At 38.2% G+C, this 13,744-nt stretch overlaps 1 protein-coding gene across 1 annotated transcript in view; it reads right to left on the bottom strand.

The window, feature by feature from the left end:
* Positions 1-13,744, bottom strand: part of MYOM2 (myomesin 2) — a 72,923-nt gene that overhangs the window by 52,440 nt on the left and 6,739 nt on the right. Inside the window, exons 3-7 of the mRNA XM_088150226.1 lie at positions 12,539-12,680; positions 11,772-11,929; positions 9,543-9,635; positions 4,873-4,961; positions 4,734-4,784 (exon numbers count right to left, since the gene is read on the bottom strand). Of these exons, the coding sequence (XP_088006352.1) occupies positions 4,734-4,784; positions 4,873-4,961; positions 9,543-9,635; positions 11,772-11,929; positions 12,539-12,680 (533 nt within the window). The remainder of the gene's footprint in view (positions 1-4,733; positions 4,785-4,872; positions 4,962-9,542; positions 9,636-11,771; positions 11,930-12,538; positions 12,681-13,744) is intronic.

The following is a 13,744-nucleotide window of genomic DNA, read 5'->3' as shown; positions in this document are numbered from 1 at the left end:
CTCTCTTCCTCTTTTTATAAAAGTATGAAAAGAGGAATCAAGATCATACATCCTGATCTAGCACTAGGTCAGGATCTCTAGTGTACTTTAGTCCTTTTCCCAGGACTAAAATTACCCATTTTCTTTTCTTAAATTATCTTGTTGCCTCATGAGGAAAATGATCCATTTATCTTGTTCATTCAAAAAGAAGGGTTAACAACCCTGAAAAGTGCTTGTTGAATAAAAATCTTGGTCCTATACATGGTATGAGGTAGGCTCCTTTTTCCCACTTTCGGTGTCTCACACCAAATTTAGTCCTAAATATGATGCCTGCCAAGTTGGATTTTGTGACCAATGTCTCTGATGGTTTTATTACCATTTAGAGACTTTTTACCTGCTGAATTGCATGTGGTCCTGCAGTAATTTAATAATAATTTATCCTCAATTTAATTTCTGCAGTGACAACCTGTTGTGCTAGAATCTCTTTTGGATATAATATCCAGTACCTATTTTATACAACAGTGTTCTTATCTTCTTGACTAGTTTGAGGCTTTTTAAGTATTTTAGATCCATAATCAATATTATAATTTCCCCAATCTCTATCTTTCAGTATCTCTCTGCTATAGTTATTATAAATAGTATGCTTGTCCACATGTTAGAGAGTAGATATAGCTATCAAGCTGTTTCTGCTATAATGTATTTGCCTATGTTCATATGTGTATTTAAAATAAAGTTGTTTTTTTAAGTATGAAAAGAGGAAAATAGACACACCAGATCTGGGCTGCAAAAACTGGATTACCATTAGATGGCAGCAAAGAGAAACAGAAAGCTCAGAATTAACTTATGGGAATCATCAGGAAGCTGAACGTGCAGAAAAAGCAAAGTAGAAGAATAGATGCTTCAGGTAGTATTATTTCAGGAAAAAATAGTTTCAAAATCTAGTAGGATTTTTTTTCTTCGGTATGGTATAAATTGTTTCCATTTCTCTGCACACATTAAGAATGTGGGTTTCCTTTAAATCTCTTGTGTTCTATAACATTAATTTGGCATTTTCTGCCCCATCTTTTGCTTTTTTTAATGGTGGCTTTGGAGCACTAACAAGTTATTTGTACTAGACCAGTGTATTAGACTTGTGGTTTGCCAGAAGCATTTAATTTTCTTTTGCAAATTTTATTTTAAACACATTGCTGTTTTTCTATAATCTGAATAGTTCTGTAATTAATCTTCTACACTGCTAGAATTGTGTGTTTTGAACAGTTAACGTCAAATGTGTTTTGATATTTTACCTCTTCTTTTTAAACAATAATATTTTATTTACTTTATCTCTTGTGAGATTGGTATATCTCCTAACGAAGGAGTAATACACCTCTAAGTTACATAGCCAGGAGGTTGCATTATAGAAGTTATTTTCATTCATTCATTCATTCATTCATTCATTCATTCATTCATTCATTCACCTTTTTATTGGCAGAAAGGCAGCACTAGATGTGAGAGTCTTAATTCCAGGGTCAGAAGGAAGACACCAGACCAGACACACCATGGAAAATCAGTGATAGCAGCAGGAATTATCAAGCCACGAACAAAGAGTAGGGCTCATGAATACCTAGATAGCTGATGTAGGAGGGAGTTTAATACTTCCAGCCTTCCACCCTGTACACCTGGCCATGTTCTGCTACATTGTGGCAAAGATGGGATTAAGTGAAACACTTCAAAGAGACCCTTTTTTTTTTTATCGTCTTTCTTTCAAGAATTTTTGAAAGGACATTTTTATTCTGTGCCTGAGCTAGAGCAGTAGGTAGTCATTTTTTTTTCCTTCTTGTTTGTTTCCTATTTCCAGCCTTTGGGTTCAATAGTCTAGTTAGGTTAACATTAGGAGCCAAGCTCTCCTATATGTTTTTTTTTAATAAGAACTTTATTATATTATATTAAGAATACAATTAAAAACAAACAAGAGAATACAGTAAAGATAGAAAATAGAACTAAAAGAAAAAAGACAAAAACTAAAATAGTGAAGATAGATAGAATAGAATAGAATGGAAAGCGACTTCTGACTATCTCCCATACAGATATAAATACAAGTTAAAAAAAAAATTAATCTCTTACCACTAGTTAATCCAAATTCACATTATTTCTATCAACACAAACCACTTAATTATTAAAACCTACAATCAACACTTTTGTTTTTTCCCCCCACAAGCATGTAATCTAAGAAAGGTTGCCATAAGGAGATGAATTTAAAAAACAATATTATCTCTTATTAATACTATTAATATTGCCATTTAAACCAAGTCCATTAGATAATCCATTCTTCTGCTGTAGGTATTTGTGGGACCTTCCATCTTTCTTGGCCTGTTCATCTTCCAGATTCATCTATAACAACATCTTATACATTTTAACAATAACATATTCATCATTTATACAAAAACATTTAAACAGTTGCATATGAGTAGATCACTAAGATACAAAGCCTTCTAACTCTAACTATTCTTTTATTTTAAAATTTAATTCACCCTATCCCTTCTATTTTTTCCCAACAAAAGAAATTCTTTTTCTTATTCTTTTTCAAAGTATCTATCAAAACAGCACAATCCTTTCCCTTCCTTGAAACCCTTACTGATATTTCTTTTGGCCTAATTATATCCACATTTTCAGTATTAAATTTAAAACCAAAGTGTACTTGAAAAACCAACACATCTCTTGATTTAACATATACAGTTGCATACTTAGAATTTATACAAAGACTTTTCTCTATTTCATCCATCATATTTATTAAATTTTCTCCTTTAATCTCAAAAATTTCCCTAGACCTTAAACAAAGTTCTTTATCTCTCAATTCCAGTGGTACAACTTTATCCAACTCTTTGTCCCTCTCACTTTCCAACAAGTTAACTGTGTCATTAACTTTTTTATTTCCTTCTTCCAATTCCTTTTTGATTTTGTCCAGTTTTAGATCAAGCTTTTTATCAGTTCACCAAATCCATGCCTTATATGCTTTTTGGTGGCCATTATTTCTATTTCTTCTTCTTTCCACCCTTAGTTAAAAATTAAAGAAAGGAAAAAAGGAAAGCTGTTTCTTCCTTTAGATAGTGTCCAATTTACTGTTTCTGCTCCCTCTTGTGGCCAAACATGATAGTTCCCAAATGCAAACGCAACTGGATAGCCACAACAAACAGCAGGATGAGGGGGGGCCAAATCAGCAGCCAATCCCAGCTTAGAAAAATTGGCAAATTTTGCTTTCTCACAAACTGGCAACAAAACAAAAGAGGATCGAATCTGCAGCCAATCATAACTTGTGAAAATCACCAAACCAAAACTTTCCCACAGCTTAAGAGTAAATCTCTCTCAATTACACAAAGAAAAAAAGAGAGAAAAAGAAAAACTTACATAAAATTCTTCCTTTTTAAAAGCAAAAGTAAAATATAGATAAAAGTAGTCTCCTAAAAGCATAGAAAACTTCTTTAAAAACATTAAAACTTCCAGATTGCATGCTGTTATTTCAGTCCTTCAAATCCAGTACAACGCACTTTAAAAGTCCCAGAAAATAATGAAAGTCCAACCAAGAGAAGAAATATTTCTGTAGTGGAGATAGCCTCTTTAAATTCTTTAAATAACTTACAACAAAAGTGATTTTAGAGGTGGGGTGGTCGGAAGTAGTGTCTCTTTAAGAAGCTTTAAACGCGGTGCCGACAAGCTGATCCGCCCGCTTCCCAGCTGATTGCTCACCGTTCGTTCGCGACCCGCGTTCGATCGATAAGCTATAGCTGTCTGGAAGACACGTGACACGATTCGATAGCTTTCCCTTGCCTGGAGAATGCTTCGTGTCTCGGAAAACAATCCCGAGACACCAAATTAACCACGTTTAACACTCCAGCTTCAGAGGAACTTCAGCCGGAGGGACCTTCCGCCATCTTGTCCTCCACCGGAAGCCGCTCTCCTATATGCTTCTGAGAAGTAGGAAAACATCTTTACCTGTCTGGCCAGAAGAAAAGCAGCTTTCTGTGTCCCTCTGCAGACTATGTCAGATATGTTTGCAGTTTCAAAGCCTGGCTTAGAGCAATGAACTCAGGAAACTAGAAGTTTTACATGTGTCTAATATGATTTAGCCATTTTTAAAATATTGGTGTGTAAAAATGCCATCCCTCTTTTCCAAGTCTGAATCCAGAGACTAAAATGCATTTTAGACATTATCTTCATCAGCTTTTCCAGCACTCAGTAGTTTTGTTTTCATTTTGAAGTAATATCACAATAGCTATAGATAAATATTAGAATCTCTAGACTCTCTCTGTGTGGATGAATGGGTGGATGGATAGATCGATAGACAGACAGACAGATAGATTCTAAGGACAGTATGTTTGTTTTTTAATTAAATGCAAGACTTGCTCTTTGGAGCTTAAAAGGAAAGCTACTTTGGAAATGGAATTTCACAAGACACTCTTTCAGAATTGGGAACAAGTTTAGTGTAAAAAATTAAGTCAAGATGATAAGAGGTCCCTGCCCTTAATCCTTACAGACATTATTTAGGATGGGTACCTATCCTGGAGAGAGGCTCTCATTAAACTGAAAAGGGAGTGCAAGCTAATTACAGGTCAAGTGCTCCTGATCCACTGGCCTAAGTTTCTGGGTCAAAACTAACACCTTAAATTAAGCCTAATAGCAAAATACTATAGTAGCCTTTTATTAGGATTCTAGGGGGAAAAACATCATTGAGGCTTATGACAGGTCTAGAGTTGCTTCAAACCACAAGAAGAACTTACAGCGACAGGGAAATATTCCAACAGGATATGGTTCTTCATCTCCTCTGTATCCTAGAAGAAAGCAACAACATTGTGATCCAAGCCTTTTAAGTATCCCCACGTGTGTATCTGTTTCAAGTGGTCATGTGGCTTTACTCACTTTTCACAATCACAGCAGCATTGGTTGAGGCTTGTCCATGTCTGTTTGTTGCCACTGCAGTATAGGTAGCAGTGTCATCATAGTGAGCCCTAAACAGCCAAAAGAACAAAAGATTCATTGTATAAAACAAAATGATTGATGTTTCCCTTCAAATGCTGATACACATGTTAATCTAGAAGGCCAGCACGATTTGACTACCAGGCAGACCCACTATGGACTCAACAGACTCTTTCTGTTGCCTGTGTAAGGGAGGGACAATTGTCAAGCACCTGGAGAGACAATTGAGTGCTTAGTGGTTCAGGCTGTGCTGGTTTCCTAGAGGTGGTTGTTTTCCTCCACATTTTATTAAGATACTTCCATAACTGAGATTCAGTTTACTGCTAGAACAGGCTTTCATCAAACTGAGGGAAAGGAAAACGCTACACATCACTTGTTGAACAATAATGGAAAAACCTGTGCAATGAGAACTACATTTTCTTTTGTATTGTTTTTTTTTCTTTGTAAGAGTAATTTAGGTCTGTCCTCCCTCTTTCCCATCATCTCCCCTTGCTCTTTCTGTTAAATAAAAGTAAGTTACAAATTAGCCATGCAGTCGCTTCCATCACTCTCCCTCTCCTTCCTGTGTCAGTCTCTCTTCAAAGATGAGAGGCCACGGGTTCAAGCCACCTTTGATCAGGCCTGGATCAGCTGTAGGTCAAGCTATTATTTCTCTGCCAGTAAGTTAATGCAGTTTTTGCACCAACCCAGCAACTTAAAATAACTTTGTAAGTACAGATAAGAACATTTTGATGAGAATGCAAGATGGCCTCCAGAAATATCAGCACAAAGAGAACAAGTGAAAATCTGATCTTTGTTAAATGAGTATCATAGGATAGTTAATAGCTAAGCATCTTGGCAAGAACATGAAGTGTTTTTTGCTACCATCTTTGACTTTCCAGGCAAATGAATGGCTGGATGGAGTTTCACGAGGAATCCTCTCGAGGTCTATCCAAGAAGCCAAGTGTTTTTCAGCCAATGCCCTAAAGTCTGATATCAGAATCAAGATTTTCCACTGCAACCAATGACTTGGTAAGGATGATGTAAAATATGGGTCCAAGCAGTATCAAAACCTGTTAGGGATTCATATTAGAATTCTATTTTCACTCAACCTCCAAGCCACTAATCTCCTGCAAAGAAACTTTTTAAAATCTCTGACTGTTCTAATTATATAAATGAGAAGATGTGGCTGCATGCTTTTATATAAAATCTGGTTACTTTAATAAACCGTTTGCCAGGTAATAGCAGTGTTCTTTGTGGGTGTCTCTTTAAAGTTTCCATGCCTTTGACTGAAAGTTTAAGCGTCAGCTTTCCTCTCCAAAGATCAACTGGAGCGGGGGAGAGAACTCTTGAGAACGTCGAGTAAAAGGAATATAATATTGCTTTCACACTTGACCATGATGCTACACAAAATGATTTGATGGACAAGAACGGACATAGAAGCCTGGACAACAACTGCAACAGAGCTGGAGATTTTATAGTGCAGGCAAGGTTATTTTCTGGAAAAGAGACAGGCCTCTAATAGCCCTATTTTACATGAGAAGAAGGACTGAAAGAGGAGAAAGAAGACAAAAAAAAGAACATGAGGAAAGACCTATAGTCAGAGGATTTAGGCACTATGACACCACTCAGATGTGGCATATTCATTTCATTTTGATAACTCATTTATGACTCACTTTAAGTATATCTAAGGATTATAGCTCCTCCTAGAGGCAAATCATCACTTGTGCACTGCAATCAGTCCCATTAGTAGTCATAAAACACCAGAAAATTGTGTTATGTTACAAAAATACATGATATGATCACTATTAAAAAAGCAGTGAGGGATAAAGTTTGAATTAAAAGGATTTCTTTTTTAAAAAATCTTGCTTTTCTTGTCAAGGAACCTCAACATAGCTAGTAATTAATCCAAATCTGAGCCTGGGGCTCCCTTGTGTTATATTTACTCCATTTGCAGTGAATTTTTCAACAAGGGAGGGAGGGAGACATTAAACCAGATTATCCATGTGAGAGTATAGCTGAATTTCATGACTGAATAGAATCTAACTAGTGAAAACTTTAAATGTGCCCTTCTGTCATTCAATAAATACAGTTAGTGCAAGGATCGGACTAGATGGTTCAACGACAACGTGCCTATTGACACCCTCCTTGGTGACTGTTAGGCTCCATGGCCACTCATTTTATTACAGAGAGAGAGGGAGAAAGAGAGAGAGAGAGCTGGAAAATGGTTTTGCTTTTTCCTTTTTATGGCAGCTACCCAATTATAATCAGGCAAGCAACTCTCCCAGCTACACATAAGCAAATGCACCTATTAGTGTATGTCATCTCTGGCAAGTATCTTCCATTCTCAAGAGCAACCATATAATGAGATGCAGGATGAAATTGATGGATGTCAGAGTTTTATAAACCAGAGCATAAGAAGCTGTCCTGGAATATGTATGCATAGTGTGTATTGTGTAGAAACAAGGAAGAATTAAGAGTTGTGAATGACAGGTAAAAGCCATTCTGTCTTGCTTATATTCAAGAAGAAAGTACAGAAAAATCAAATAAGATGCAATATTTAGAGAGAGAGAGAGAGAGTATCAGATTGACCAGCAAAAAATTTAAAAGCTTTAGATTTTGGAGCAGATGTAAAAGTCCCCTGAGGCAGCCAAATGGGCAGATAAAAAGGCACCCATTTGCAACTTTCAAATGCTGAGACGATGCCATTGCTTTGGCTCCTAAAGAATGTTTCCATTGGAGCCAGGCAGCACTTGGACGTTCCTAGGAATGAATGTCACACTCACATCAGAAGGAAAGGTTTTCTCGGCATCAGCTTCAGAGAGCTGTGAAGATGGGAGCCAAGAAACTCCTCAGCGGCTTTAAGTGGCCACATATCAGATGACTTGAAACTCAGCTCAGTGGCATGAACAGCTGAGAAGAATACTGAAATAGATAGATAATCCTAACTGTTAGATATCCCGAAAATATCTAATAGTTATTTAGATATTTAATAACTATCTATTATATAGATGGGTCGTGGGGGGAACAGGGACATTTGGTATAGCCTACCAAACAACTTTGCATAAAAGGAAAAGAGCCATATGAAGGGACAATTCATCTGGATTCAACTAAATCATATCCTTCTGATTTGGATGGCAGCTAATTTCAGTGATCTTGATTTATAATAGTTAATAAACAATGGCCAAAGGAGATGAAATGTCACATCCATGATCTGATTTCTTCTCTGTGGAGCATCCAAATTTCATCCCCAGCTTGCTTGTGGCAAAGATTCAGGGATGAATGACACTCCATTAAATGTGCAGCATGCTGCAACAACTGGATTTGGATATAATAATGGGCCAAAGGGAGGGCAATTTTCATCAGGACCATAATGCACAGCAAGTGAGAATGGGTCAAACTCTTCCAACCGCAATCCCCTCCAATACTGCTCTCCCAGACCGTCAATGGTCCCCATGGAAAGAAAAGCTTCCTTAGGCTCTAGTGAAACCCATTCCTCTCTCCTTGGGGTTTCTGCTATGGGAAAGAGGGGTGTATTTTCATGGGATTTGCACTGGAAGAATTAAATGTCTTCTCTCTGGACATGGCATTTCCTTTTTAAAAAAAAAAATTAAATGAACATTTTTAAAAACAATAATAAAAGACCATACAAACTAAACTCAGAAAGAAAAAGAAAAAGAAAGACAGAATAGAAAGTGCAAGAGAAATCATGGCACTTCCTGATGAAAATCTGAGGTGAAAATGAATGCTATTAACTAGCATGCACACATATGCACAAATGTGTGCACGCACCAGGGGAGGGGGGAGCAAAGCTGTATAACTACTCTAATGCAAAATGCAGCTGGTCCTTTAACAGACAGAGGACCACAGGAGGGTTTCCTCCTTGTCTAGGTTTGCTGGACTCACCAAGGATTCTTGGGGAAACAAAAAAATTAAAGGCTCACAAAAGTGAATGTAAATATTTGGCTTAATGGATTGTGTAATGGAGTAAACTGTATGATTATGTGTTGGTGCAGTCAGCATTGTGAAGTTGTAGGCATATTTTTGCCTCTCGGCAGCGATCCTTCTCATCCCAAAAGTTGCTAAAGGTGTGAAGGAAGAGTTCCCACTCTCCTCCAGTCAGCCAAATGAAGGCCTTTTTCTTTTTCCAGAACTTACCTGGGGAAGCATACCTGCAGAGCAGTGTTTCTCAAACTTGGCAATTTTAAGATGTGTGGACTTCAATACATGGCTGGCTGGGGAGTTCTGGGAGTTGAAGTCCACATGTCTTAAAGTTGCCAAATTTGAGAAACTCTCTGTAGAGAGTTAATCCTGCACAGTTGGGGGGGAGGGGGGTAGAGCTGGCCCAGCCAGGATCCCCCTTGCTTAGGACACCTTTTTCATGGGTGACAAACATTTGGATGCTAGACTTGGGTAGCTGCCAGTGGCCAAAAAGTTAACTTACACAGCTCCTGTATATGTTTTGAATCCACAAAAGAACCCAAAAACACAATAAGCATTCAGGTTGTAATCAACTGTAGGCTGAACTCCCATACCCTTAACTGGCCATAAGTCCTATGGATTTTCATGGGATTGATTTTTTGAATATACAAGTATCGAATTGCCTTAATCATGGCTCCAACACAGACATGTACCTGTTTATTTCCAACATATGCACTCCATATTTGCTTTCGACTGTGTACTTTCCAAGGTCGCTTGCAGGAGTAATCAGTTGGTGGTTTTTGTACCTGAGAAGCAAAAAAAAAAAAAAAACCAAAAAAACCACAGCTTGTACTGGAAATCAAATTGCAACATAAATAAGGCAAAATTGATGGCAGTCAGAACATAGACAAGAAGGGCACCAGCTGTTGGCTTCATTTTTAATGACCATCAGCATAAATAGAAGTGATATTAGAAAACTATTGCAGAAATGGTATATATTTCTATACATGTTGTTTTGCTCAGAACTGTGGAAGGCTGTACATGTATTCATCTTCAATCCAAGCAACAGCAACACCAAAGAAGAGTGTTGGCCTTTTTTCCCCATAATCAAGGTCCCAGTCCAAATTCTTAATATTCCCCATGGTTGATATTTGCTAAAATGTGAAGTGATAGTCTTGAATATCAGTTTCTGTCTTTTCATTTAGCTGGGTTCTCCCAGCTCAGCCCATCCAGAATCATCAGCTCAGCCATCCCCAACCTGATGCCCTTCAGGCAGCTCAGGCAACACCCCCTGCAAATTGGGAATTCCAGGAGTGGTGTTCAATGCACTTTGGAAGTGTACCAGGTTGGAAAAGACTGAGCTAGACAGGCTGGAGAACAAGATCCAGATTCTGTTAATATTTAGACAGATTTTGAGAGATCAGATGACCTGGAAGCTTTTCTTCTTCTGTGCAGTTGTTAAAGGTATTGCTAGAGAAGATCACCCAACTAGTCATATTGACAGTCCTAGGGAACATGAGCTTTTGACCACTTTCTCCTCTGTTTCATGAGTGGGGTAGTGTTCCAGTATCTAAAATGATGTAAATTTCTACTGCTTTTCAAGGTTTATTATCATTCTTGGCACCCATGTCCATTGCTCACTGCATGAGCATTAACCCTCATATTCCCCACCATGCAATGTGTCATCTGAAAGACTACCATATTGTCAGGTTAAGCCCAAGAACAACAGCGAGACAGTCCAGAACAGTTTGGTTCCTTTATTAGCTTACAGCTAATAGACAAAATCTTGTCAGACTAAATCTACACCACCACAACAGTTACTATAACCACGAGGCCCCTAGGGAGGGGCCAGTCTCATTCTCTTGGCTTTCCCACACTCCGGGTAAGGACTGAGGAGGTGCTTCCCCTGGAATGTCTCTCCCCCCTCCTGGCAACCTTGAAGCTCCATTCTAGAACCTTCCCTGTGCATGCCTTCCATCACACATATAAGACAGGAGTCAACAGGCACTGGGGCACAAATGGGGTTTGTCAAAATCCCACATTAAATAAAGTATCTTTTAAAAAACAAATTGGCTAATACCTCTAATTGCCAAATCTTGTGAGATTTGGAGTTTTTACATGAAATCTTGAAGAGTTAGGGCAAGAAGGGTGAGACTGCAAGATTTGGCAAAATCTTGGGATTTGATCCATTATTCAGAAAGAAAAATATATTATGGCATCTCCACAAGAGGAGGTGGAAAGTTGAAAAGCCATTCAAGAACTTCTGTCTTGAAAGACCTGCTAGTAAAACTGTAGCCCAGGAACCAGAGGTGGGATGGAACTAACATTTCCATAAATTGGGAAACAGCTCACCCATAACTTCCCAGAGCCACAGCATCTCAAAACCCAAACTAGCTTTGCAGTACTCTCAGCTGAGCCAGAAATAAATTAGATCAGCTGCCAAACATGGATGACATTGTGGAATTTCATTGGGAGCAGTGCAAAGGGCATGCATAGAGGTACCCTGAGGTTAGATTTAGAGTAGATTCTTGCTGCATACACCCACTAGTTTCAGTTGAGTGTCATTTTCTCTGTTGAGTTTCTAGCTTTTATATTTTCATCTGCTAATGAAGAAGCACTATTAAAGTCAATTGGAATTTAGCAACTGATTGAAGAGTTATTAAACTCAGTTCAGAAGTGCATATAGCACTTTCCCCCATGATCTTTTCTAAATAAACATTTCAGTAGTCAACCAGTTTCAAGTTCTGAAGGGTCCAATCTATTTCTTCAGTATAAAGTCGGAAACTTCTGTGTCAAGGCAACGGTGTTTCTCCAGAATGTCTTTGAGGATTATAAAGGGTTCTTAAACATAGCTAATAGAAAAGTGACATTTAATAGCTGGGTTATTACATGAATAACACTTAGCACCATCTTGAGATTCCTGGAAAGAGTCAAAGGCTTACCATTGTACAAGAGGGGTGGGAAATCCTTGGACTGTACAATAGAGCCTGACAGGCATCTTTTCCCATACAGTATGAGTCCTGAGCCGCACTAAAAATTCTGGAGCTCGGCTAATGCTGTCTTCAACCTCATACCTTTCCAAAGCCATTCTTTCCTCTACCTGTAAAGTAATTGTGGGAAAATAATTCAATAACCCAAAGTGGGAAAGAGCCCTTGGGTTCATACATTATGCTAAGCTATAATTTTATTGCATTTTTTAACATTTATAAAAGCGATAGCGCACACGTTCATGTTTTTTTAATAATCCCTGAGGACATCACTCAGATTTTTTTTTTATTAACTGAAATTGGTTAATTTAATCCAAGTTATCACTAAATAAATAATTAGAACTTTAAAAACTGTATTTAAAACCTTCAGACCCTATAGAGACTGGATAAGAATACTCTCTAGACAGAAGCAAGCAATGGCATCAGTTAACCAAAGTCCTGAATGACAGGTATGACTTCGGGCCAACCTCAACTGCTGTGATAACGTGGTTGGCTTCTTTCATTTGGCCTTACATTATGCTATCAGCCATGGTTTGTAAATCATGGAATACAGTACAACATGGCGATCCAGCCCCCGTGACTTATTCAACAAATCATGATTCAAATAAATGATGGTTTAATGTGGGTTATGAACCCTGGTATTCAGCTGTTCTGATAGGAAAACAAGTAACTGATGGAGATTATTTCCCACTAATAGGAAGGGAATGGCAGCAATACAGTACCATCCTCTGAATGTCGACTTTATCCAATTGTTCTCTGGCATGGTGTCTGGCTATATGAAGCTCTTCCTCCAAAGCAGCCAAACTCTTAACATACCGGATCCTCCTCTGCTCACTCCAGTGCTGAGATGTTTGCTCCTGACTCCTGCAAGATCAGAGGGAAAACTAGTTAGATTTCACCCAGCATCAAAGTGATCATACTGTTACTGAAAGGCTGCAGCAGGCCAAGGAAAGTTATGAAAGTTATCTTATTGGCAGTGTTGGAAAAGCTGCATTCTGTAGAAGCTTTGCACAAGTGACTGAGAACTTTGCAAACTCTAAGTACAGGTAGGTTGTACCTTTCCTCAAAGATGCATCAACGTACATCCCATTTGATCCTCACCAAAATTCCTTGTGATTGGTAAAACTGCAATCAAGCTCACACAATAAACAATGAAACATCCAATAAGGACATGCTATTCTCTAGGCTTAATATGATGCTCTAACCACAGCATCAGACTATCTTCAAATTCTTTGGTGGAGAGTCTCCTATCACAAGGAAGGAATTCATTAAAAAGCAGGAACGTCCCAACTTTGAACAAAGATGTTTTTCATTGCCCTCCCAGAGGGGCTTACACAAAACAACTTTCCAGGCAACAGTTCTTCCTGTCTCCCACTCTACCACCCTTCTTGACACCCAAATCTAACACCTAAGTTAGCTATCACTCCTTTGCTCTACATAAGAACAAATGTAGAGCAAATACATGAGAATGTCTATGTATTAGTATTACCATGCAATAGACTTGGGCAAATATGGGTAAGACCAAACAGACTAGGATGCCCACCAATCTCTGTATAATAGGCTTATTCTCAATGGAATAAACTATCAGTTTCTAAAGCAGAGGTCCTCCAGCACCTCTTTTGTGATTCCATGAGCCTGTTGGGACGAGGGTCAAATATATGTAAGGGGAAAGGGGGGTGCATCTTTTTTACCCCTAAAGCCTTCCAACATCCTCCCAAAGCTGGTTACCCCATTAATGTCATGTTGTCACTGGCCACATCATGATGTCACTGGCTACACTCACAGGCAAAATAAAGGGAGGAAGAAAGAAGTCTTGGTCCATCTCTAAAGAAGTGAAGCCAATAAGAAGAGCATGGAGACACCTACATAAATAACTTGGAATTGCTTCAAGCACTAGCAGGATATTTCAAGTACTAAAAATACTATTT

This window comes from Python bivittatus, unplaced genomic scaffold (genome assembly GCF_059951505.1).
Source record: "Python bivittatus isolate LINGU-HERP-01145 unplaced genomic scaffold, Pbiv_v1 ctg000020_np1212, whole genome shotgun sequence".
Lineage (NCBI taxonomy): Eukaryota > Metazoa > Chordata > Lepidosauria > Squamata > Pythonidae > Python > Python bivittatus.
Note: the sequence above shows the minus strand (reverse complement) of the source record. Positions and strands in the feature narration are given on the sequence as shown.